Below are 27,467 nucleotides of genomic sequence, written 5' to 3' on the forward strand. Positions count from 1 at the left end.
AGTTTTTGGTTTTATGGATTTAAATTTCATGACACCAGAGTGCTAAACACATACCTCAGGGGAAACATTAAGGAACTCAGCTTGGTTTTCTGTAGAAGCATGGAGAAAGGAAGGCCTTTGGGGCTGATGGTCCAATGCAGACTGACTGCCTGGTTTCTAGGTCCTAGGGCCTGAATTTGAGTACAATGGGTATTGGGGGAAGAAGAAGGGGATACACCTAACTTAGACCCAAAGCTGTGGGATCTGGGCAGCATCATGTCTAACCACTTGTCTTAGGGGTTGGTAATGGAGAGTTAATGGTTTCACTGCAATGGCTGTATTTGAAGACCTCTTGACTTTTGTCTAAATTAATGCAGAAAAAGCAAATGGTGAGCTCAAGGATTTTAAAACTGTTGTAACCAATCCATGGTCAAGAGAACTTCTTTAAGGGAGACAGAGAAAGACAAATACTGTACGTTCTCAGTTATACGTAGAGTCTAAAAAACTGAACTCAGAGAAATGAGAGAGTAGCAGGGTGGTTACTGGGAGCCGGGGGCAATCGGGGAGATGCTGCTCAGAAGGTACAAACTTCCAGCTCAAAGATGAGTGAGTTCTGGGGCTCCAATGTACGGCGTGGTGACATTAACAATACTGTATCAGATATTTGAAAGTTGTTGAGAATGGCTCTTAAAAATTATCATTATCCCCTAAAAAGTAATTATGTGAAGGGATGGAGGTGTTACCTGCCCTTATTGTGGTAATCATTTTGTAATACGTACATGTATCAAATTGTCATGTTGTACACCTCAAACTCACATATGGCAGATGTCAATAATATCTCCATAAAGCTGGCACAATTTTTATTAATAAAGAGAATTTCTTCCAGTCATCTTAAGAAAACTTAGAAAGTCCCATATTGAGATAGATACAGATAAAACCTTTCAGTTGAGGTTGCTAATCTGCTTTCAGAAATTTTTGATAATTGTGGAGGTTAGGAGAGATGGTAGAACATTAGGGAAGCAAATATCTTAATTGAAGGGGAAAAAAACCCCCAACAGAGTAGCTATAGAAAGACGATGATGACTAAGACCTTGGGTGAGATTCTGTAACTGGCTATTTAAAAGACAGTTTCGAAGGTGCTGTGAAATAAGAGGCAGTGACCTGTCAAGTTCAGTTTGGGTCCATCAGGAACAAGTCTTTCTGGATAAAGCTCAAGTCCTCGTTCGTGGGAACACTGCACACCTGGTGTCTTGTGATGATGTTGTGGACAAAATGAGAAAAGATGGACTGCATGAGCATAAGATTAGGTGGCCATCACCAGTTGAAATATTAAACTCAAAGATCAGGGGATCATGTAAGCAAAGAGAGAATGTCTGTAGTATCAACCCTCAGGTTTTCTGCTCCATGTCCTCCTCTGGACAACATTTTTATTTGTAGCTTTGCTATGGGAATTAATGGCACCCATCAAATTTGCCAACAGCAGAGCTGGCAGAATATGTGACTGAATGAGGACCTGAAGGAGACCTGGAGACTGTAAACAGATGGAAGGCCGAAGTCTGGAATTCAAAGGCATTATGTGAAGTTCTGTACTGGCCCAACAAAAAGTGCACAAGGACAGTGGACAGACATGTGGCTTACGGATCTCAGCTGATCACAAGTTCACTGTTTGTCAGCAGGATGCTGATGTCATCAAATATTACTAATAGGAGGGTGTTAGTGGCCTTTAATGAAGATATAAGGTATTGAATGGGTTTGCTGATGAATCCACCGTAGTCCACCCTGATGATTCCTCGAGCACTGTGTTCAATCTGGGATTCTACACACAAAAAGGTCCTTGGGGATGGGGAACATTCTTTTCAAACTTGGAAGAATGCACTGGAAAGTTATCAACTCAAAACTATTTTTTAAAGGATAAATGTTTGAAGATACAGATGTCTAGCCCAGAGGGGGGGAAAAAAACACTGAGTAGACTGTCTTCAAGCAATTGTTAAGTTGCTTAAGTATTTGTTGAGTCGACTTAGAGGTAACTCCAGTGGGCAGAAAAATGAGGACATCACAGAGAAGAAAATCTGGGCTGGACATTAGGAAGAATTTTCTAATGTTTGATGGACATGAGCTTTGTGGTCATTTTGAGCTACTCACCCTTCGAGGAAGGAGGCTGATAAGGCTTGTTCACTGCTTGGCAGGGAATCTGTAGGAGGATTTGGATGGAGATGACCTCTAAGGTCCCTGAGACGGTACGGTAGTAACTACTTAGAAATGAAGTATGTGCTCAAATATACACGGAACTTTATGGGAATCAAAACCTGTGAAAACCCAAGAGGAACGAGACTGAAGATGACTAAACCACTGTGGATCATACCTTTGTTGAAGAGGTCCACACAGAAATGGAGTTTCCTGGCTTCTGCTACGTGCATCGCTGCATACCAGTAAATGCTACCCAAAGTATCACATCACTGCCTACCACCCTCTCTTGTTGCCAAATCTAACTGGCAGGGCTAAATAGAAACACGCTGCAGAGAGCCAAGGGGCAACTCAAGAGTTTTCTTGGGTTTCATTAGTGAACAGAACATGTGTAATGCCAGCCTCAGGTCTGAACCTGCCATGGTATTGGGTTAGAGAGGAGGTCTGCTGTGGCATTGTAATATTTCGTGCAAAGAGTGCTGGTCTCGTTGGCTTGTCTGCTTTCTAATCCGAGCGTGGCCAGGAACCAGCAAGTACCCATACCTGGGTCACTTCCTCTTTCTGGGCCTCAGTCTTCAGCAGTGTAGCAAGAGCAATGGGCTAAATGAGTGCGTCTGGAGTGCTTTTCAAATCGAAAACTCAATAGTCCTGATGCTTAAGAACCGTGAACACATAACTAATTTAAGTTGTTCATCCTGTGAAGTCCGAAGTGGTAACAGCTCTCATATGTTTAGTGTCAGTTAAATAAAAAGGTGCTTCTTCACCTAATGACTGTTCTTCTGATTCTGATACAGCCTTTGTAATCTGAAGTCAAACTAAAAATGTTATTGAAAAGAGGGAAAGTGGGCTAAGACTGGCTTATACCAGTGGTTTCTGAAATCTGTGCCACATCATCACCTAGGATTCTAGTAAGAGGCCTCAGGGGATGCTGTGGATAACGGGGGTGGGTGGTGAGTTTCACAGGGCTCCCCTACCCCTAAGTCATCCAGAGCAACAGACCCTTAGGGGACCACTACCCCTCTACCAAGTGACAGTGTGATCTTCCCTCCCGGATAGCAGAGCTGGGCCCGCCCTTCTTCCTACACCGCTGCAGTTTGTTTATAAATGTGCATCCTTTCCTACGAGACTGTGAACCCCTCGAGAGCAGAGACTACATCTTAGCATGGAGCCTGGCATTTGGTAATGACTTAATAAATGTTTGTGAAATGAATACATTGGCTTTAAGCAGAAAGGATCTGGGAACCACACTAATATTGTAAATTAACAGCATAGGAGCTTTGCAGCTAAATGATCCCGCCGACTCTACTGACGAGTCATTGGGAGCAAGCACGGAATCACATGAAGACTTTTTTGATGTGGGTTTTGGGTTTTGTTCCTGTTCCATTAAAACAGAAGATGAGGTCATTGGAAAGGCTTTCTTTCAAGGCTCATCTGTGGAGCTGAACACTGAATGAATAACAAAGAGATAGCTGGAAAACTGTTTCAATAATTTATCAACAATCTAAGGATTTAAAACCAGAATTGATGTCTGAAGCACAGAAGGGAATTATATTTGGGTAAGAGTTTGTAACCAGGTTAGCGACAAACCCAGCTGTTTCTTTATTTTCCTACCTTCAGAAATTTCTGCTTTGATTCTGTTAGGAAACTGGGCGGTTATGGTAAGGAAAATCACTCAATAACTTAAAATCAACTACTGTAACCAAACTAGTAAGCAGAGCTCATATCTCTTACCACTTAGCACAGACATGTTGATTTAAGAATAAGTGTTTGGACAATGTGGGATTTAATCAAGCATGCTGCCATATTGGACGGTGAGTTCTTTACCTTTACATTTGGGTAGAAAGCTGCTTTCAGAACTTGGCCATTAGATAGCTAGAAACTTCCTTCATCAACCAACATTTATCAAGATTTGAAAATCGTAAGTTCTCACCACCTAAAATTAGTTCTTAAAAGGTATATCTATAGATCGTCTCTGAGGAGTGCTCATGGTTGTAAAATAGAGCATGGAATTTTAGTCAGTGTCCCCTGAGTTTAAATCTAGTTTCATGACTTGAGATTAACTACTCAAACCTTCTAAAGCTCATCTGACCAACACCTAATATGGAAACCATCCTCCTCCTCCTCACTGGGCTCTTGTGAAGACGGCCCAAGATAAGGTATACAGAGCACCTAGCTGAGGGGTTGGCAACCTGTCAAGCACTCAAAAAATGAGCTTCCTTTTTTCCCCTTTGACAGATGATTTCTTTATTGGGAAGGAAACAAAATGTAATAGCTGGTACCCAAGGAATTTACCATGCAGTTGCTAAGGCAAAAGTCAGACCTACAAAAGATAACTAGCACTGCTAAGTGGGGCAAAATAAATATCTAGCCAATGGTATGATTCATAGTGCTAGGAAAGTAGAAAAGAAAATGATTTTCATAGGTGGAGGTAGCCAGGGAAGGCTTCCTGGAGGAGGCAGAATTTGAGTGACAGCTTTGGGAATGGGTAGGCATGAGGTGGACAGAGAGACGTGGGTAGAGCAGACGAAGTCAGATGGACACAAAAGAAGTACCTAATGAGAACGTGCAGGGCAAATTCTAGTGACGTGCAGAGCCCGGTCTTGCTGGAATAGTTTTTGCACACTGGAATAGCTGAGCACAAGGCTTTTGGTGAACGGTAATGAGCTTAATAAGCTGAGCTAAGAAATATGTCTTTATCTTGCAGATAATGGAAAGCCAGTGAAGGTTTCTGAGCAGGAAAGAGCATGGGCAAATAACATCTAGAAAGCCTGCAAGAAGCAACATTCACTCCAGTGTTACGAGCCATGCTGCTGTGAAAAAAAACCCCTTTCATTACTCTAATACTTGGTAATTCACTGAAGACCTACTTCAGAACTCCAAGGAAAACATTTTATGAATCAAAAGCTAAGTACAATATGTTAGCAATTAAATGAGATAACATAATAGCCGAGGCAGAACCACGGTTCTCCCCACCACGATTTCAAGCTGCTGCAGAAAGAAATGCTTGTATCATCTTCCAAGTTATCAAGGCATTTTGTTTTGATTTTCGGAAGGCAGGGAGAGAGGAAACGAGGAGAGGACGGAGGTCAAGAGGATTCGAAGCTATCTGTCCTTTAATCAGAAGGAATTATTAAGGAGAGTTATGAAGGAGATTTGCTCAAAACAAAACCAGCCCCAGGATGGGTGTTAAGTTACCGCAACTGACTTGTACTCGGGAACAGCAACTGAAGGTGTGTAGCTGGGAATGAAACCCCACCAGTGCTCTGACGCTGCCGGTGCGTACCTCCCACCGCTCCTTTATTTACTGCAGCTGGCCAAAGGTTTACAGCCTGTTTCATGTATTAAAATTCAAATGTGGAAAACATTACCAGTATCCTCCTTGAATTTTTTGTTGTTGTTGTTGTTCAGGGGGAAGAGGGGGGTGGGTTTTTTTTCTTCCTTCCCCTTCAACTTCCTTTTTATTGTGGAATGTATCAAATGGTCAAAGGCTAACTTCAGACTGACTAAATTCAAAAACTATTTCCTTTGTTCTTATGTTTTTGTTTGAAAATTCAGACCAGTTTGCACAAGGCAAGAAATGAGGATCCGATCTCTTGCACCCACATTAGGGTTTCTTCGGGCTGAGGGGCTCAGATTCTGGGGGCCCCCTGAATACTTTTGAGGAAAAAGGAGGAAGACTGCTAAACCTCACCTGGTTTAATGGGCAGCCGGCTGTCACACCGCACCTTTGGAATTACTCTACTATCTGGCTGGCTCTGCAGCCACCCTTGATTGACTTACAAGTATCTTCAGAAGAGTGTGAGCGGGAACTCTTCCTCATCAGCAAAACTAGCAGCTTGATTGCTTCTGTATCATTTTTTTTTTCAAAATCCGATCAAAGAAGCTTCTGCGTAATATTGGCCGATTATTTCCCCTTTTCTTTTGCTCTGTTTCATACCTTCCCCTTCCCCTCCAACTGGGCCAGTCCCACTTCCCATCTCCAAAGGTGATTCTAGGCCCTTCCTCCTATCCCATCTCTGAATCAAATTCAAAGAGAAGGCAATTCAAAGGTCAAAGAATGCCAAAGAAGCATCTATATATAGTTTATTATTTTAAAGAACCACTTAACCTTCATCTGGTATTTAAGAGCAAACTTTACATATTTATGGAAAAAAAAAACTGTCTCTGAAGCAATGCCCTGGGTGCATGTTGTTTCCGTTTAGCATATGCAAAACGAACACAGCTACAGAAATTAAACTGTTTTTCTCTTGATTGAAAGCAGATATACAGAAATGGTTATAAGTCACAGATCTGGCTTTTAATAAAGCCAGATTTCTTAATTAAAAGCAGTATTGTTTAAACATTGTAGTTTAAAAAAAAGAGCTATACAAACTGAAATCTCATATTATATGCATCCCAAGTGTATTTAGCACATTACCTGAGGCCAAGCTAAATTAAAATCTAGATTTTCCTTTTGTAAACCCTTAGCAACAGCCATGAATAGACAAACAATTTTTACTCAATGATGAATTTTTAGGGTAGAGTCTAGGAAAAGCAAAAAAGAAAAAAAAAAAGATTTAGCTTTGGCATTCAGAAATATCTTTACACGTTTTAGAAGTGAGTTCATTGCTTCTATTTATAAACCAGTATTTTTGGTTTCAAATTGGTTGCAGGTTTCCATAATACACCGTTCAGGATGTTACTCTTAATCCTAGCCTTTTATTAAGAGAAATCGTAGGGAAGGGCAGAAGAATATTACTGAGCAAGGAAAGAACTTACGAGAGTCTCAGAATAACCTAGACTTATTTTGCATTCTCCTTCTGGAATCATCTTTAAACAAGAGATGCTCTAGTGATAATGGAAAACAGACCTTCATCCAAGCAACTTTTTGAGAGCCCATAAGGTACAGAACACCTATAAGGTGTTTGCTGATCAGGGGGAAGGTTATAAGGAACAGAATTACACAGCATGACTAGTAACGTCAAATTCTCCACCCGTTCCGTCACCTCATTACTGTCATCACTTAATATTTTGTTACGGAGATTTGCTGAACCTTCATAATCACCCAAAAAAGGATGTACTCCCACATCCTTTCCAAAAGTAATGGGCAAAAACGGAAATTTCAATTGCAATATGGACAAATCTACTTAAATATTATTCAAATAAATACTCATTCATGACTAAGTAGTGGTAAAACCATGATATACTTAAATCACACAATCCCACATCCTATATTTAGACAGACACACCGTGTATTTCTACCTCCCATACTCAGAATCAAAAGACACTGACTTAGCTTCTTTAATAATAATAATAATAATAATAATAATAATAATAATAATAATAATAATAAAAGTCCAACCTATTCACGTCTGAAATGCCAGCAATGTAACATGAACATAAGTTGGGACCTTTAGCTGAAGTCACCAAGATGAAGAATTTCACACACCAGTAATGAATGACTCCGCAATGATCTCCTAAGTTTATACTTCAGTGAAATGAAAACATGAGTCCACACAAAAACTAGTACATGAACGTTCATAGAAACATCGTTCATAATAGCCGAAGACTGGAAATAATCCGAATATCCATTACCTGATGAATGGATACATTTAATGTCTATCTAGACAATGGAATCTTTTTTGGCAATACAAATGCACGCCGCTCTGATAAATGATAAAACACATATAAACCTTCACATTATGCCAAGTGAAATAAGCAGGTCAGAAAAGACCACCACATATTGTATGAATCCACTGATGGGATGTACCTAGAATAGGCAAATTCACAGAGGCAGAAAGCAGCTGGGGAGTTGTCAGGGACTAGAAGAGGGAAGGATGGTGAGTGACTGCTGACAGGCATGGGGATTTCTTTCCTTTGTGCAGGGGTAAAATGTTCTGAAATTAGAATATGGTGATGATGGCGGCATAACCCTGTGAATATACGTAGAACACACTGAATTGTGAAGTCGAAAACGGGTGAACTGTAGGTTAAATGAATGATATCTCAATTAAGCTGTTTAAAAAAGAAAAAAAAAAACTGCAGCCATAGTATTTGTCCCTGAAATTCTAATTCTATACGATAGCTGGAGTCCCCAGGCTTCGTCACTTACCATGAGTGAATGTCTGTTGGCGGAAAGAAGACCGGTTCCATACCCTGAGGCCAGACCACCCATCGCTCCATTATGAGAAGGTCCAATGATTCCGTGCATGTCCCCATGACCACCGGGCATGGCCGTGGACGGGCCCACTGCGTGGTTCCGGAGGACGTGAATAGCATCGTCCAGTCTTTCTAAGCGGTCTTCAATTCGGCTTTGCTGTTGGGTAACAAATGACGTGAAATCTGATTTAGTCTGAAATACCTGCGTAGGTTATCTAAGGAAGACCTGAGTTGACACAAACCACATTGTGGGTCTCTGAATATATGTTTCCAAGATAGTTTATTTCCTTAAAATAAAATGATAATAAAAATAAACAGTGACCTTCCTAGAAAACTCGTGAAGATTGTTAAGGTTAGAATTAGAGTGTTATCTTCTTGTGAACAAAGTAAAATTCAGGAATTCTTCCAGGACACTGTGTACATACAGTGTATGTACATAGTGTACATACACTATACTGTATTGCATTAGCTTGAAAGAGAACTTAGGGGCTGAGAAGGGATAAATTTGGGGAGTTTGAGATTTACAAATGTTAGCCACTATATATAAAAATAGATTAAAAAAAGTTTTTTCTGTACAGCACAGGAAACTATGTTCAGTATCTTGTAATAACCTTCTTTAATAAAAAAATGCGAAAACGAATATATGTATGTATATGCATGACTGGGACATTGCGCTGCACACCAGAGACTGACACATTGTAATTGACTGTACTTCAATTTAAAAAACAAAAGAAAAAGAATTTAGATTTACTTCCGAAAAAACAAAACAAAACAAAACACATTTATTGATTTTAAGAAACTTTCTGGTAGAAAATGGGTAAAGATTTCAAAGAATTAACAATGGAAAGATGACCTATTTATGGTTTCCCAACTAATCTATCTTCCTGAAGACCTATTTCCTCCATCTCCTCTGTGGCATATGATACAGTGTAAGTATCAAGTCAGGAAAAGGTGAATGCACACAGACTGTACTTTCTTACTGAGCACTAACGATTTTTACCTGTGTTCCTTGCTTCCTCGTATTACTAGCTTGTGTGTGTGTAGAGGGGAGCAGAAACTCAAAATGGTTACAGAAAAAACACTGCAAAAATTCTGTCAACCGAAGTGCTATGAGATTTCAGGACTGAAAATCACAAAGACTTGGCTGTACTGTTCACTGGGGGTTTCCAGTTGATTCCAAAGCCCTGACTGTATAGTATAGAATTCACTACCTTACACAATTAAAAACCAACTGATCTTTTATTTTCACCTCAGTCATTAGGATCCTAGTTTTTGGCAACCAGATAAAGCCTATACAATAGTCTTCGGTGAAGAGAAAGGACATGTCGATGGATATTCGTTTTATTCAGCATGATCACTAATGGTATCAAATAACCATCTGCATACCACTCTCCAGTGGTCCCTGTAAAATTTCCCACCCCACTGAATCCCCATTCTACACATGTAAGCAAGCAGGGAAGACATTATTATCCCTTCCACAGAGATGTGCAAACGAGGCTCAGAGAAATTAAGGGAATTAATTCTCAACGTCACACTGCAAGGAAATGGGGAAGTCAGGGTTGCAATCGAAGTCTTCTGACTTCAAATCTAGTGCCTCCTGTACCGGATCATGCTGCACTCCACTCTGATTTCCAGTGGGCTGTGCAAACAGATGGGCTGGCTCCACTGCATGAGAAAGAATGTGTGTCTAATACAGTTAGTCTATGGTACAGAGCATGCTGATTCGGTGGGCTTTGGTGTTAGGGGCCTCCTAGCTCTGCTGCTTATGTGACCTTGGAAAAGTTACTAAACTTCTTTTGAGTCTACGCTTCTTAATTGATAAAAACGGGAAAGCAGATTCATACTTCCCAGTGTAAGTGTGAGCACGAAGCGAAATAATTCACATGCCTATCATCCTTCTGGCTCACAGCTCCCTGGTGGAGGGCAATTTCTGCTTGGGGGTCTCCCCTTGAGTGTTGAGAACTCAAAGAGAACTGAGTGGAGGTGGTGCTTACGCTGTCTCACTCTGTGCGGCCTTACTGGCTAAAATCCGGAGGTGGATGGTTCACACGCGACCAGCAAGGAAGAGCACAACAAAGGGGGGACCCACCTCTGTGCTTTCGTTTTCAGGTTTTCCTTAATTTACGTTGTAAGCCAAAAGGGAAAAAGGAACCCCAGAATGACCCACAAGACGACATGAATTGAGACAGGTAGGTAGATAAATCCATGCCCTCATCCACGTCCCACCTCGAAATTTGGGGGAGAAAAGGGAAACCCCACCCTGAAGGCCAGCTCCTGTCTGCTCCATTCTCCTCCCCATTTGACTCACATACGGACCAGGCAGTGCACAGAGCAGTGTTGTTTCACGCATATTTCCAGGCCCTTCCTCCTTGAGTTGAGCGTCAAGCACTGAATCTTCATGTGAGTGTTTATAATATTAGTAACCCCCAGGGACATTTTCAGCTATCCCCTACTACAGAGATTTAATGATATTACTGGATTTCTGTGAGAAACAAAGTGAACGAAGAAATAGGCAGAAGGCTTCCCACTTAGGGGTCAAGAAGAAAGCTATAAAGCTGTCATTCTGGAAAGCAAAGCAGAGAGAGAGAACCTTCAAGTGCTCCAGAGAGTTAGCTAATCTTTGACAGGGGGAGGCCATGATCCTTCCAGGATTTTTAATTTCTTATCTGGTTCTAGATCTTTAGAGCCTGGTGGGGAAGGGGGCTTACACTGTAGCAGTGTCTGGGTTACAATCTAGAAACAGGAACAAACACAATCTGATATCTCTGGCTCTCACCAAACCTGCGGGCTTACACACCAGAAGTTCCTATCAGTGAAAATAAGAATCTCGAAGGGTGAACAAAGTGCATAAAGAGAAACACAGCCCAAGAACGGCCAGAGTGAGGATGACTTACCAAGGAGTGTAAGGGTCCTTCATAGTTAGGAGATGATGAGGCCTGCCCTCCATTTCTAGACCAAACGGCTGTGCCTGCTGATAGGAAAGTGGGAATTACAAGAAAGCCTGTATCATCTTCAACATAATCTTAGCAACACTTTCAACAGTCCTTTCAGAAATCAGCAATGTCAATTTCCATTGGGGCAATAAAATGAATACAAGTAAACTGCCCATATGAGAATGTGGGGGCAAGGAAAAGCATTTTAAATGTTAAATATGCAGACTTCACATAGACTCAGAATTCTCTCGGGCTTCTTCCTAAAAGGGAGTATTTGGTTGATTCTGAATTTTAGCTGGAGAAACGTCCCTTTGAGAGAAAACCGTCACTATCCAGGCAAGGTACTTTGAACAGTGCAAAGGGGGACTTTCGTGACCACCTTCACGCAAAGCCGGTTTGTAAAACCAAAATTCTCTCACCAATGAAACATAGCTTTGCTACTTATTTTTAAAATGATCCCCAAGAAAGGATAAGCCTTCAGAAACATTTCAAGGAAATAAGATTAGCTGGCAGCGAGCCACTAAACCAGAAATTTAAACGCTCAATTTAACAACAATATTAAGTAAGCAGTTTCTTCCGAAGAAAATATATTTTTAATAATTCACTAAACTTGAAGGTAAAGAAAGATTCTTGCTATAATAAATATAACATGCCTCACCACTTTTAAATTAAAAAAAACCCACTTTTAAATTTAAAATAATACACACCCAGTGTAGAAAATTTAGAAAATAAATAATTCAAGAAAGAAACAAATCTATGGTCTCACTCAAATTTCAAGCCCCGACACTGTTAGCACTTTAAAAATCCATTCTTCCTGCCATTTCTGGGTGTGCATGTGTGTGTATTTTTATGTTAAATAAAAATAGAGTATTTTGTTCAATTACTTTTAGTGACAGAATCTGGACAGAGCCATCGGTGTGAAAATAGCAATCTGTCCCCATATTTGTATCTTCATAAAGTTCTCTCTTCCTAACGTGGTCTTCCAGGATGGGTTTCCAGGAGCCCAAAAGTGGCCTTGCTTCCGTGTCTTCCACGGAGAGCAAGCTGCTCAGGTTTGGGGTGTCTGTGGCATTTTCTGGAATGATCTGTGTACCGTAACTTCCCCTTCCCATCCTTAACCCGGCAGTGGAGCAGCAGACTGGTGAGTCCTGGATTCTCGCCTAAGCTCTGCTGTTGCTACTGATGGGGGCTCCTCTGTGGGTCCCATGCCCTGTCTGAGCTTCGTACGTTCATCTGTAAATCAGAGCACGAGACTCTGATCGCTGTTCTCACACCTTATTAGACTCCAGAGTATTCCTTTCTCCAAATTATAACAGAAATGAAATTAGAGCTGCTTTGTTTGAAATGGGGAACTTGGGCGTGCTCCCTGCTCAGACTCCCTCATCCCTGGCCTCACGGGGCTCCACGTTGTCTCGGTCCTTCTCTGACTCTGAACATTAACACCTGTGCTCGTTTTCCAGCGCCTAACAATATGGTGCCACACCAGAAGGGTACAACGATTCTGAGCGTTCCTCTTCTGTCATGGGGAAATTGTCATTGCTGTTCCATCATCCTCTTGATATCATCTCTGGCTCTTCCCCGTTTCAACTCGGTCTCTCTGGATATATGGACTTACAGGTCTAGTTCCCTCTTTATTCTATGACCCCCGCATGTCAATGGAGGTTTGGAAAAGGATGATACTAAATCTCACATGAGCCATGATCATCAACTCTGAAAGCTTGGAGGCTATCTGAAGCCTCCCATTCTTTACCAGGAAACCTGCTGTAGAATGGACCACGGCAGGGCTGCAGACAGGGAATAACATACAGGTCGAGGAGGCGACACTCAGGCAAGAGACTCCAGTATAAATTACAGTAAGGTCAGGGATCGATCAGGTACAGATGTCACTTAGTCTTTTTAAGAAGCACCTGTCCTCTTTCCAAAGAGCAGAGACAGGCGCCAGTCAGGGCATTCTGGAGGCATTTATATCGGAAGGGCAATGAGTCCTTTAAATGGAGCCCTGAAAGATGCAATGCTTTCCTAACATAATTTAACATCTTATAATTTAATGATTTGAAGCCATAGGTCATATTATTGTGTTATATTTTAAAGGCAAACACCCCCCTTTACTCCATAGAGTTACATGACAATCTATTGACACAATTAGTTTTCGTCTAACATTCCAATAACATGGACTTTAAAGAGGGATGCTGAAAAGTCTAAACTTTCTGTGGGAGATGATCTTTTTGCATAGCCACATTTGGTGACCACATAATCTATGTTCCTGTTTACATCTATGTTAACCGGGTTTTCTCACTGAGATGTTTCATTGGAGTATATTATTCTGTTGAGTATCTTCTATGAAGCTCAGAAAACTTTAAGAAGTAAACTTTTCCATATGTCTGGTATTTTAAAAACACGTTATTTTTAAGAAAAGTTCTGGATGTAAATGGCTTCCACTACATACAGCGGTCTGTCTCTCCCACCCCTTCCTGTCTGTCTATTTGGAAATACTATGTTTTGAGCTTTCGGAGGGAGTGGGTTTCCACCTGGTAGAGCAGGAAGTCTAAGGGGGAAATCACTCTATAAATAGCATGCAACAGATTTAAGGTACAGTACCTGAGAGAGAAGGAGGGGAGCCCACAGGAGTTGAAGGGTTTGATGAAAAGCTGTTGTTAGTGTGATCTGGAGAATAGATCTTAAAACAGTGGGGAGAAAAAAAAAAACCAAACCCTCAATCAATGGAAATGAATAATCAACAATTTTAAACCAACAAGTGTCCATGCAATTCGTTTAAAAATTACAAGTTACAAAATACATTTAACAATCCATTACAGTACCAATCTTCTAAGATGAAAAACTTAATTACTTAAATTTTTCAAAAGAATAGCTATCAAGGTCTATGAGACGGTGGGAGGAGAGCTGGCCTGGGGCAGCAGACTATAATTCTAGCCCTTTTCCTCCTGTCTCTTTCCAGGGCTGTGCAGCCATCCAGCCAACTGGATACTCCAAACCTCCCTTTCTTCCTCCACAAAACAAGAGGTCCAACAGCATCATCTCTAAGATTTCTGTCCAACTCCTTCTTCACCATGTTTAAGGCATCTGATCCCCAGGCCTATGAATGCCCAGACTAAAGAGAAATTTCTCCTCAGGTCACAATGCTAATATAAATCAAACTCATTTTATGCCCACAATGGTAAGAAAAAACTAACTGAAGAGACAACACGTTAGAGCAACGCATCTCCACTGACATTTGCAAATGATCACGTTGCGCTTTTGAAGACACCAGGTACACGCCCTGAGAAGGAAGGCAGGGGTGCCATCTGTCACTAGTGAACACGCAAGAAATGCTGGGCTCCAGCCTCCTGGTGGTGGGCAGGCAAAGCAGAGAAGCTGAGTGCCAATCTTGTGACCATTCCTCAGGGATCTCCGGTACGGTCAGGTTTTTTTAAATGTCTTTTTCAAAGTGTTTTAGAACTGACCTTTGCAAAGGCAGCCTTAGCTGGTCAATCAGTGAGCACCCAAATGACTTTAGAGGAAAAGAAGACAATGAGATAGAAAATCTATACTCTCAAAGGCCATAAGGATACCCACAAATCTGTCACCGAGTACTGCTTAGCAGAGGAGGCAAGACGGGAGAGACGAGCCACACGCTGGAAGCTTCAGAGCTCTCTCCTCAGATTTTCCAATGGGCATTATGCAAGGAAGCTCGCCTTCCCAAAAACCAAAGCTGTTTGCCATTCATTTTCTAAAATTCTAAATGCCCGCTTCTGATTAAAGTTCAAGCCTTCTGCAATGGCACACACGAAGTCCAAAGTCAATATTTCCTCACCGAAGCAAGGGCCTTCCCCAGAGCATCTCCAGTCTGGGAGCTGCCTGCTGCTCCGCTTCCTCTATTTGCTGCAAAAACAAAAGGCAGAATATGAAAAACTAGGCAGTGAGACGTCTAACAATTTTCTATTCCTGGTCCATTTACTCACAATTTAATTGCATTTTTAATGCTAATTACAACACATTAATCTTTAATTAGCATTAATTTGTTTGCTGAGGTAGATGTCAAATATATTCATGTTACTTTTTTTTTTTACAGATAAAATATAAATCTGACACCTTGGTTTAAAGATAAAGTGTCCTGGTTGCTATGACGTTCTCCCCTGTTGTGTATGAGCGGTTAGTGGTGAACTGGAGCAGGTGAGCACACGAAGTTTCTTGCCAAAAACTACGCAGTCCTTGCAGGTCTCTGAAGTCCTCAACGTTTGCCTTTTTGTCGTATTTTACATAATGCATTGAATGGTCACCATGAATGATTTACATCTACTTTCAAATCAAAAAAAGTATTCTTGCTCTATAGCAAAATGAGATACTCCTTTCAGAGTTCCAAAAATAATCTGTAACAGGCCTGGCTTCCTAGGTGGGCAAATATTTTAAGCATTTTAAATAACATATATTCTCCACGTATTTGAAGTCTGTGTTCACACTGAAAGAATCTGAATCGTCATGCTACTCAAAGTCAATCTTGTCTCAAATTCTGGAGATAAAGTAAGCCTACATCATGATGAAGCGATCTGTTACCTCAAACACTGGTGGTTTTATCAACAAAACAGATGAGCAAAGAGTACAGTCAGCCCTCTGTATCCACAGGTTCGGGTCAAAAATATTCAGAAAAAAAAAATTCCAGAAAGTTCTCCACCAAAAGCAAACCTTGAATTTGCCATGCATGGCAACTATGTACATAACATTTACACTGTATTAGGTATTATAAATACTCTAAAGATGATACACTGTATATGAGAGGATGTGTGAGGGTTATATGCAAATACCACACCATTTTATATAAGGGACTTGAGCATCCTTGGATTTTGGTATCTGTGGGGGCTGGGGGAGTCCTGGAACCAATCTGCTGGAAGGATTCCGAGGGATGACTGCGCTGTTAATAAAAGGATGTAGATTCTAGTACGTAATTCAGAGCCAGCTCTACCTCTCAAGTATCTTTTGAAGGTAATTTGCCTTTGTAAGATGGTACTGCCAGTGGTGTTATTTTGTTACATTTATTAAGGCCTCAACATAAGCAAACAGACATAATATTTAAATAAAACCTATTAAACTTCAGGGGAAGATGTTTCTCACTGTTCTGTGAAATAAGAAAAGAAAATCTTAAGTCAACTGATTAATCCAAGCAGAACTTCATTACACATTTACATTTTTTAGAATTCCTGAACTCATCCTTAACCCAAGAAGGCAGTCTTTCTGACACAAGTGTCATCTTTAGCTCCCAGATCTGAAAAACAGTCGTGGGATCAGATCTCAAGTGGTCACATTATCTTTTTCTCTAGATTATAATTTCATTCTCCTGACCTCTGCTTAGCAGCATTAAATTATGCTTGTTATTTTTATATATTTACACGTTGGGAATGACAGTTCGATACCCTTTTGATGCGTGCTTAATTTGGTTAACAAAAACTCACACCCATATTCATCTGTGAATTACTAAAACTGAAAGAAAAGTGGTATGTGATCAAAAGAACACAGTCACCTTCTGACAAAACAAACCTATTCTTGTTCATGTCATATATTCATTATATTAAAAATATATCAGTTGTTAGTTCTAAGGATTTCATGTATAAGAAAGTCCTCTGAAAGGAGGGTCCACATCATACAGTTGAGCTAATAGAAGGAACTCATAAATATCAAGAGTATTAAAAATATCTCATATAAAATAAGAGAGAACTGAAATTATACCTGGTGTGAAAATAAAATTTTCTGCATTAAGGAATTCTTTAAAAACTAAAGACAATTCTAAAGAGAAAATAATAAAGATTTTGAAAACACAAAGAGCACTAACTTTTTTTAGCATGTATTATCGTGGTATTTGGGGACAATTACACACACACACATATATTTTTCCCCTAGAAGCAATATTATCATTTATACTTAAAATTAGATTTATCAGTCAAAATAATTTATGATATCTGCTTAACTAGAAAACAGATCTTCATGAAATAAAAGTTCAAAGCCATGCTGGGAAAAAAATTACATTATCTAACAAAGAAACTGAACCCAAAGAGGACAAGATACTGCTAAAATTACAGATCAAATTTGCTGCTATTGTAGTCTTCAGAAGATTAATTCTTCTTTGAACAGCTTTAAAATGAGAATAATAAGTGTTTTAAAATGTATTTTCATGAAGCCAAACAGAAAGAATTGAAAACCAATAAAATATTAGGGACATTTAAAAAGTAAATTACATATGGCATAAAAAAATCGTATCTCAGAAGTGAGCCAATCCTTCCGCACTACACCTTTCTAACTAAACTTTTTATTGATGCCTGTTTTGTAGAGGGAGATATTAGGACTCAGGAAGTCTAATTAAAGGCAGAATTTAACTCCTTACCCTACATTGTCGTGAAAATGTTTCAGAAAACTACAAAGGCTACCCATGGTAGCCATGAGTCTGATAAGAACAGAGTATTTTTTAACACGAAGCCATTCCACCTTGCAACAGCTGGAGAACCAAACCCGACGGCTTGAATTTCAAAGCATTTTGCTGGGACCAGTTTGCCCTTTCACTTGGAATGCCTTTTGTTCTGTTCCAGGAAAGGCTGGTAAAGACACATTCTCAACAGTCCCTGAACATGTTAAGCTACATAGGTCCTCCTCCTAACGATTTTCCTTTGTACGCCTGATATGTCAAAGGGTATAAACAATCAGGAAGTCAATATATTTCAAATCTGCAAATGGCAAGATTTCTTCTACACTGCAGAATGGATCACGTTTAGCAAACCACACTTCTAATCAAACACATGCTCATCCAATCCACTTTTTCACCTTTAATGTCACAGGATTTGAGTTTTTGTCCACTGATGGCATGAGAAATTACCAAATGCCCAATATAACAGAAATAAAGATAAAAGCCCATTGCCCTTACTTGATAAAGACTGGATTGATTTTTAGCTTTTATCAATTTCTCTTGCTCAAGAGAAAAAGATAATCAAGTCTCTTAGTTGGGCTATAACACAAATATGGATGGAAGACGAGCGGTTATTAAGAGGAACCGTAATTTTGTAGGAGGACTCGGCACTGCCAGCCACCCAAGCATTGTTCAGATGGCTTGAACACGGGTGCCACCGCTGGCTAGAAGACGGAGCAGAAAGAAGGGCTTGCATCTCTGGCTCCATATGGGGCCACCCTCAGTCTCCATCTCAGCTTTGGAGAAACGGCAGGTTCCCATTAGCACACACCCTCATCAAAGCATCACGATGAGTGGTGCCTGGGGACCAACCACTGAAAAACAGAATTTGGGAAATGTGTTATCCCATTATCGCACACCCCCAGGCTGGGTACATCGTGAAGATACAAGAGCAGGAAGAAGTGCAATTCACAGCGCCTTTGCCTGAACAAAAGTGACTGCCTGAACATTTTGGTTTTTCTGAACTGAATCCAAGCGACCCTTGTGTTCTTCACCTCGCAGGAGCAGCGTAAAAATGTCACTGGCTGCCCGACAAAGGTAACAGAAGAAGGAGCATTTCCAGCATTCCTTCTACCTACGGTTTTAGAAGAAAAACTCAAATGCAGGTTACAGTGCACTAATTTTTAGCAGGAGGGACTCCTAGGAATTTCGGGCTGGGGGGACGCCCCGCCCCTCCACCAACCATGTGCAGGAAATGGATGAGAAGACTGAAGTCAAACCCGTTTGCTGTTCTCCGCTGGTGGTCTGTGTAACTGAGACACCCCGACACTGCTGGAAAATTCATTTTATTCTTGCGCTCTGTGACTCTTCCTCGCCCAACTGTATCTGAAGGCCCAAGGTTCTTGTAAAAGACAAAGTGAATCTTAAGTGACCACTCTCGTAAGAAAACTGCTGTGAAACCAAGTCCCCAAGGGGAAATGGACATAATGTTCCTACTAGAAAAGCCTCATGCTCAAATGCATCATGTCAGACAAACACGTCATTAGAAGTGGAAGTTGCAGCCAGATTAATTCGTGAACCAGATAGATATTCCAGGGTAATCTTTAGCATATGTTGCATTAAATCAATCTTGGTAGTCTGTTTCTTCAGCACTGTTTGGTTTGAGGTTTAGAAACACGGCAAATACCACGCATTAGAAAGGAGGCCGGTTAAAGACTAATAAAACAAAAACAGTGATTATAGCCACTATGCTAGTTGTACGCCCAGTTCCCTGCGAGGAGAAGGGAGGCTGTGTAGCTCCAGACCACAAGTGGTCACGCTCTGGAAATGTCTACAAACGGGATCTCCCAGTGGGGAACTGGGGCTCTCCTGCCCTTGGGTCGTCTCGGAGGACCGTGTTATGGTAGGTGGGCCTCTCAATCCTTTTGAGCAGGAAGGGCTATTGGCTATTGCAGGTAGGCGAGAAATAGGCAGATAAGTGGTATCTACGTGTACTATGTATGCGGCTACTATCAACTAGACATTTCTACCCTCTAGAGGTGGTGTCTAGTAACTTATTACATTTCCTCCTCTGTCCCCAAGCTCACATGCAGAAGCACTGGACTGTCGTGCTCCTGAGCACCCAGAAGCGTCACACTGGGAAAGTTGTAGGAGTCAAGTTGAAAGGCTCTGATGGCAGTAACTCTTGAAGCCCCCAGACTTAGCTTCTGTCCTCAACTGACTGCCACATCAGCTGAACTACTAAAGAATCCAGGGAGTGTCCCACGCACTATAGTCATGCAATTTCAGGGGGCTTAAAGACCCTTCCAAGTCAGGCATGTCTAATGTAATGGCCAGAGGTTGCTGGCAGGGCTTCAGAGAGAAGTGGTGGACTGTATGTCACAAGTTAAGTGTTCTGCCCTGCAATTCTCTCAAAAGTCCATGGATGAATGTGTCACTCAAAAAAATCCTGTCGTTAATACAATCTGAGTCAGTTTTGTCCTTCCTCGGCATTTCTCAAAAAATGATATTGGACACTAAAAGGGCAAAAGAACACAAAACAAGAAACAATGTCCATTTCTCCAAGTCAAGCACAAGCTATCTCAAGCGTCAGTGAGTATCTTCCATCTTGGAGAAGCAGAGGACAGAACCAGAGGCCAAAGAGCATGCTTCCAGAGGGTCCCTTCTGGTGGTTCTAGGGTTTCCACCTCCCTCCACACGTGCATTCTGTTGTTCTATGATCAGTTCAGGATAATCGTGAATCGCCAGGAAGACACAGTATAACATGAAACTGAGAGATGGAGCAATGATCTCCCCCCGAAAACTGAAAACGCAGCTTCCTAAGACATCAACGCCATTTATGAAAAGATTGCATTGCCTTGCAACTTTTCACCAAGAAAACTTGAAAAATGTGATGTCCATGTGTTAGTGCTTGAACCCCATTCTTACGGCATTAGTATTGCTCAGAGTTATTTTCTACAGAATCGTGTGTAATCTCGAACATGTGTCAGGCTATGTGTTCCCTATTTACCAATGACTTAATTAGCTCTGTTTGTTCTTTGAGATACAGGCAATGTAATATTTCTTTATTTCCTGCATTTCAGAATGAGTGAGTGTATGCCAAATATTTTCAAAAGTCTACAGATGTGCCCTATTAATCCATACTGCTTGTGAGGGAAGAACCACTAACATCAGAAGAGAAATCTTCTCTTCTGGCTACACAGAGATGCTGCCATCCCTGGCTTCTCCCACACTCTGAAAATCAAACCAAAGCCTAAGGGAATTAAAATGCAAAGAAACATGGGCCACTTGGACCCCGCACAATAGGAAGGCTTATTGTGATGCTCACATTTTCCTCTGTATTTTCACTTAAGGAATCAGAGGACATAGTACTTCGAGGATGAACATTCCTGAATGCCCTCCCTTAAAGTAATCCTAATGTAACAGCTATATTTATGCAAATTAATAAAGATCTGTTCCTCCAAAAAGCTGAATTATCATGTCTACTTGTTTTCCCAGATTATAAAGCTTTCTCACATTCTGCTGGTAGATTTTGACAAGCACACCCATGATTCTGATCATTTATGCAATAAAGTTTTTCCTAAAAAGCCTTTTCTGTGTTCCAAAAATCTCACACTTTCCTCTTTTAAAATGATAGCTCCTTTATCATTGCCTAGACCCTCTTTCCACAGGACCCTCTGGTCTGTGTAACAAGTCAAGTCCATCTGGAGTGTGTAGCTGAACCCATCAGTAAGGAGAAGTCACTTACTGTCACTCCACCCTGCCCAGACCAAGCGAAGGAGGAGAGCAGACATTTCTGTGCAATTACAAGTCAGTGATGAGCCAACCGGCTTAAATAAAGCGAATTCCATTCCCACTGAGACTCGTGGCTCCACCGACCACAGCTCAGGGAAGGCAACCACCCCATGTCACAGCATCTCTTTCTTCTCAAGTCACACTGCCCCTCTCCCAGGAAGACTGCTCTGCAAATCAATCAACATCATTTTTTTTTCCCCCAAACAGTGCCCGAGTCTGCTTTCCTCCACTCAAGCTTTTGCTCTACCTTTCTACCTTCCTAAAAAAAGAAAATTACTCAAACCACAAGTAGACAGGAAATCTGCCCAGTAAGAGAATGAACGACCAGTCATCCTTCTTTATAACCAGACCTCATGACTGCAGAAAGGGGCTTTCCATTCGTCAAACCACATTGAAGTGAAATGTGCTTTTCTCACTCTTTCAGTTCTGCACTTCTTTCTTTCTTCTTGTTTTTCGGATCTGCCAAAACTGCCTTGATAGCTAACAAAACTTCCCCCTGCGACCTCTGTCCAGAGCCCTCCAAGGTCAAACTGATGCAACGCATTGGTGGAAGCTTTGTTATGAAAAGTTACGAAAATGGAAACTCTTTCCCAAATTCGCCTCTCAGTGAGACATGAGAGCGAAGGGCTGCTGGGCGGCTCATCTCACGTGTGAAGTGTATTACTGAGTAAGCGGGCAGTGTATTATTTAGACAGAATTATATTTGCAACATTTCAAAACACATCTCTTCACTTTCATCAAAAACTCTCCCACGTAAGTGATTCACATCACGTCCTGAAGTTCCAGAGACTAAAGAAAATGAAAGAAACTGCAAAGGGCCAAGGGGACTGAAGACCAGTGTCAGTGGGCCACACAGTCTTCTCTCTAAACCACACAAGTTAGTGTTCTCATCAGCGACCCACTGGAAGTGAGCTCAAGACCTAGCAAGGTGTGGGCTGGGGCTAGAACCAAAGGTAGGAGGTGACCAGTGGAAGTCTGAGGTTTTAATACGATCCTGGAGCGTCAGACTGCGCCACTCATCTGAGTGACAAGGCTGTCAAAGGCACATTCCGAAGGCGGTGGCTGCCTCCTTGGCCAGCTCGGACTTTTCCTCCTGGGGCAGCTGGACATCTTGCCTAGCTCTTCCTTCAAGAGGAGAGTGTTAGTGGGGTAACCTAGGGAAAGGACCACAACGGACGTCACGAAAACTGAGTAGAGGATGGCTCAGTTTATTTGACAGGGGCATTCTGCTTAGGTCTTAACTCGTTAGTAAATTTCCTGAGCAAAAGCAGCAAATAACGTCTGGTCCACGGATGCCCAGGTGTCCCCTCTCCCGTAAGTCAGCAAACACTCCTTCCCCTCGGAAGGACGCCACGGTGCTGCAGCCTCCTGTTAGTTGTTAATAACCATCTATGACTATCACATGGACTAGTCTTTGGAAGACGGTGGTGTGCTACGGTTAAAAGCTTAGCACGGTGACTGCAATTTGAGAGGTGACCAGTAACTACTACTTAGAACTATCACATATTCTATCTGACTAATCTTCAGTGGTCTGTCTTCGAAAAGTTCACTTTGTTTGCTGTTTGAGAGCGTGAGAAACAAGGTAGTTCTGTCTATTTAAACCTTTGTTCACTCTCATGACTCCCAATGGAGAAAGTAGCCAAATTTCAGTTTTCTGTGACAAAAAAAAAGGGACGATGGTCACGTCGATGATAATTTCTGTTTGGTTCATGAGCCTGTTCGTTTGTTCATGTGATGAAAATTCATTGCTTGATTACTGCTCAATTATGAGAGGGGAAAAAAAGAGGTCTTGGGTTATTAAACCTGACACTGGCTGTTGACATCGCATCAGAACTGGCATTTCTGTGACTCACCCATTATACTGTCTGTCCCGTTGGCAGGAGGTGTACAGGAGGAGGTGCTGTAATGGTTTGTACCACTACGGTGGAAGGTGGACATCGGAGGAAGACTGGAATTGATGTCTGCTGAGGAGTGTGATGGATAGCTCTGGAACAAGAAGCAGAAATAGGGGGCCACGTTCAATCATAAAATATTTAGTGGGTTAGTTTTCTAATATTTCTTTCAGAACTCTTCATTTTGCCATGGAGACAGCCCTCAGAATTGCAAAATATCCAAGAATTCATCTTGCTTAGATCTGACGGCTTTCATTTTTCAAATAATAAAATACAAAGACACATAGTTGCTTTGGGTTTGCATCAAATCTAGAGGAATACAGTGGCAACAGAGAACACTGAGAAATGAGCACAATCGCCAAATCTAAAAACGACGGCTTAAAAAGCAGTGTCCAAGACTTCAGGAACATGAAAGACCATCACTGCTGTCACTTTTCTGTACGGCCTATTGGTCAAATAAGACGGACTCCAAAAGATAATGGATAAAACACCACCATGACCCACAGGGTTTAACATTATGCTTCATCCTGACTTTCCGGACACTCACTGGCAAAGAATAACCAGTCACAAGTCTTCCTACCAAATTGGATCATCTTGATCTGAGCTCTAGTAAGAACAAAATGGTAAATGAAAAATTGAAAAAGCAGTAATGATTAAATACCTCTCGAAAGCATCAATATGTAAAGCCTTAAAAAAATGACTATATTGAATTACCCTGGAACGAATGAACTGAGAACAACTTATTTTAGTTCTTTCTTTACACATCCTCTCCAATAGCAATCCACCGTGTAGCTGACTATGGAGAAAGAACATCACCGTTACAGAATCATTTAGTTTAAGGCTTGGCTTGGGGTTCGACTATTATGGTAATTGTCCACATAAGCTGCTTTTCCTGGGGACACAGCACAGTGCCTGCAAGGTAGCAAATTAGTGGCTCCCCAACCACTTGCTGTGGAATGAGCAGATCACTACCAGGAACATGGTTATTTATAAAAATTGAGCTATTTTCCTTTTCAGGATAAAAAAAGGTGGCTTAAAAAGTTAATCTTACAGGCATTTGAGTGCATTACAGACATCTAAAGGAAAAATATTTAAGCTAAAATACACTTTTTCCCTATATGTAATATATTACTGGGCTGTGGATCTTTATTAGATCATGATTAGAGAGTCTGCCAAAATTAGAGACTGAATATGATGCTGAAAGTCAGGGAAGCTTACAGCCCAGACATCTATCCACAGGGAGTGAAACCCCGTGTCTGGTAGCCCCCTGTTTATTCTGTGAGGCCCATCTTGGGTGCCACCACTTTCTTGGGGATCCCTTACTTCTAGTTCTTCCACAATCTCTTCTCTCTGAATCCCTGATGCACTCACATTCTGCACTGCGCCATTCAATACTTAATTAAATGTTGCTTTTCCATGCTTTCCCTTTCAAGGGCATTTCCGCCGTTTTGGTAAACTCCCTATGAGGGGGTCCTGAATACAGCCTTTAGCACTGCACCCCAAAACTCGTGCCTGAGTGCTGGACACACTCACCCCACAGCCTCAGAGAACACTGCTTACCAGTTAAGTGTTTAAGAAACACTGGACTGAAATGCTACTGATGTGAGGGACAACTCAGCAGTCTAGAAAACGACTCTACATTTTGGAGTTAGGTCTGCCAAGGACATGGATGATGCCTTTGAAAATATTACTTCTGCACATCCCAAACAGTCCAACTGGAAGGTCAGCTTCAGAGAAGAAGCTGGGGTGATGTCCTCAAACCATTCCCATTTCCCAAGAAGGCCTTTCACACTTTTAAATTTCATGGATCTCTTTGCTTGACCAAAAAATTCCTTAGGTCATCTGCTAAACTCATTTCTACTTCCCACTTACGGAATATGCCATGCAGTCCATGAAATTTTCTCCAAAGAATGATAGAGTGGGCCCAGTCCATTGTACAACTGACCTAAAAAACTGGATAAGCCATGGAAGACCAAACTTAGAAGAGCTATTTTTGCTTGAGAGCTAAAGACTATAATAATGTGGAGAAAAAGAAACAGACTATGGACAAAGAAAAAGAGAACTAAAATGACAGTTTGACTTCACTTCTACACAGTCCTATTCCATGCTGAGTTTCTGAAGCGTAGAATCACCTTATAAACCAGTCCCAAGCTTGCAAAAATCAAAACAGAGGAAAAGAATTCTGAAAAATATTTAAATAACTATAATCATCCCAGGATAAGACAGGAAAAAACTTATCGCATCAGTGAGAATTTTTAGACTCTTTTTATTTGGTGTAAAATGGGCAGTAATTCAGGATTTGACAGACAAAGAAAAAAAAAAAAAACACTGAGTTCAGAGAATTAAAAAAAAAAGTTCTTCCCCAAAGATTTTAATGGGGAAACCGATGCAATTCACATAAATTAGTTATTTTTAGAGACTCAGAAAATTAGATGCTGAAAGAAGCTAATGAGATTTATAACTAGATTATTTTACATGGAAAAGTATCTTGAAAACTACTGTTAGTCAAAGATGCAATAAATACACCACAGAGAATATTAGTGATACGTGAATAACGTCCCTCTTGGAGCATTTAGGGGTCAACTAGAAGAGGTCCTCTTAGTTTTTCTTGCTCCAGCAATTAATGCTGTCTGTCCTGCTCGCTACAAAGGCAAGGAAAGGGGAAGTATGATTAAGTGTTATGGTTTTACATGCCCACTATTTGTTTATTTATTTTTACTTATGATACCCAATTATAGTGTATTTGGACTCTATTGATAGACTAAGTGTTGAAAATTTTTCCATAAGTGATGTTTTTATCAACCTGTGCATTGATGATTCCAAGATTAGAAAATACAGTTAACTGTTAGCACACGCTAAGAATAAAGTCATACTTTGGGCTAAGGCAGGGTTTCACAGCCCTGGCACTGTTGAACTTTTGTGCCAGATCACTCCTGGCTGGAGGGGTGGGGATTTCTCTTGTGCACTGTAGTACGTTCACCACATCCCTGGTTTCGGGGCGCCTAGTACACCCTGCTGAGTTGTCACATCCCAAAATGTCTCCAGACATTTACCAAATGCTCCCCGTGGGGCAAAATCACCCCCGCTGAGATTGGGGTAAGGAAGGGTTTCTGTTACAAATTATAAAAGACAACAGAATTTCCTTTATATTAAAATTCCAGACTCCCAGTTCACTCTGTGGCACAAAGACCATGCCTAAACCACACCAGACTGGAGGGACTCAATCCTATTTTTAAAAAGAACTCTGCCAAGTCGTTCCAAACTTAAATCTCCTACAACAGCCCACTCCAAAGCTTAACCACAAACTCCATCCTTCTGAGTGAGTCTGTATGTGTATCTGTGTCAAAGCGGTGATGCGCTGCGGGACTGTTGTAGAGGCTGAGAATGTAAAGGGGATTTAAAGAATCAAAACCGGGGCCTTGACAGTTGCTACTGAAATAAATGAATTTTAAGCTTTGCAATTACATATCCTAACAAGGTATACAGTGATAAAGGCAATGATGTTTCTAAAAGGTTTTACATTCAGAGGCATGCTAATTTGGCCAAATTATACCCAAAATAACCCAAGGAAAGCTTCCTTGTCTCAAAATACTCCTTTGTTCAGTATGGACCTGGGCAAAAGCTACAGAAGAAAACTGTAAGGAACTTCCCTTACTTTCCAGTGGAAGGACACTAACCACCTACTGTATACTCAAATTATCCTCAATCAGTGTCAGATTTTTAAGTCACTTTAGCAAGAGATTTTTGAATAGTTAAATACTGAACTTATAATAAATACTAGATATAATAATTCAATAGTTTCCCTATCAGTGAGAAAATTCATTAGAGACCTAATTCACTTGCCCTTTTTAAAAACAAAACCCCTAATCTCTAAGATCGGCTAACTGATCATCTTAAGAACGAAAACTCTTTTGCGATGGATAAATGACATTAGAAATACGGCATCTGATACCACCTATTGGGTTACTTTTTCAAAATAATCTTTCCTCGTGCTTGAAAGTACTATTTGGGTTCAGCAAACTTTTCCTAAAAGGGATATAGTTAGCTTCCTTTTTAAAATTATACTTTTTGTGCATGTGAGCACATTTCGTCTCCCATGCAGTGAAACTGATTGGCATAAAATCAAACCACCCAAGTCAAAATCCTACAGCCTGATAGGAA

General features: G+C 41.0%; 1 protein-coding gene across 20 annotated transcripts in view; it reads right to left on the reverse strand.

Moving 5' to 3' along the window:
* The window catches only part of TCF4 (transcription factor 4), a 344,588-nt gene that overhangs the window by 22,612 nt on the left and 294,509 nt on the right, over nt 1–27,467 (reverse strand). For 15 of the 20 annotated variants that reach the window (XM_045521494.2, XM_045521501.2, XM_010961328.3 and 12 more), the window contains 5 exons: nt 23,268–23,400; nt 15,046–15,113; nt 13,833–13,911; nt 11,196–11,272; nt 8,255–8,458 (listed from right to left, as the gene is read on the reverse strand). In XM_045521494.2, the coding sequence (XP_045377450.1) occupies nt 8,255–8,458; nt 11,196–11,272; nt 13,833–13,911; nt 15,046–15,113; nt 23,268–23,400 (561 nt within the window). The remainder of the gene's footprint in view (nt 1–8,254; nt 8,459–11,195; nt 11,273–13,832; nt 13,912–15,045; nt 15,114–23,267; nt 23,401–27,467) is intronic. The other 5 variants (XM_074355223.1, XM_074355220.1, XM_074355217.1 and 2 more) reach the window with 1 other exon arrangement.

The sequence above is a fragment of the Camelus bactrianus genome, chromosome 30 (assembly GCF_048773025.1).
Source record: "Camelus bactrianus isolate YW-2024 breed Bactrian camel chromosome 30, ASM4877302v1, whole genome shotgun sequence".
Classification (NCBI taxonomy): domain Eukaryota; kingdom Metazoa; phylum Chordata; class Mammalia; order Artiodactyla; family Camelidae; genus Camelus; species Camelus bactrianus.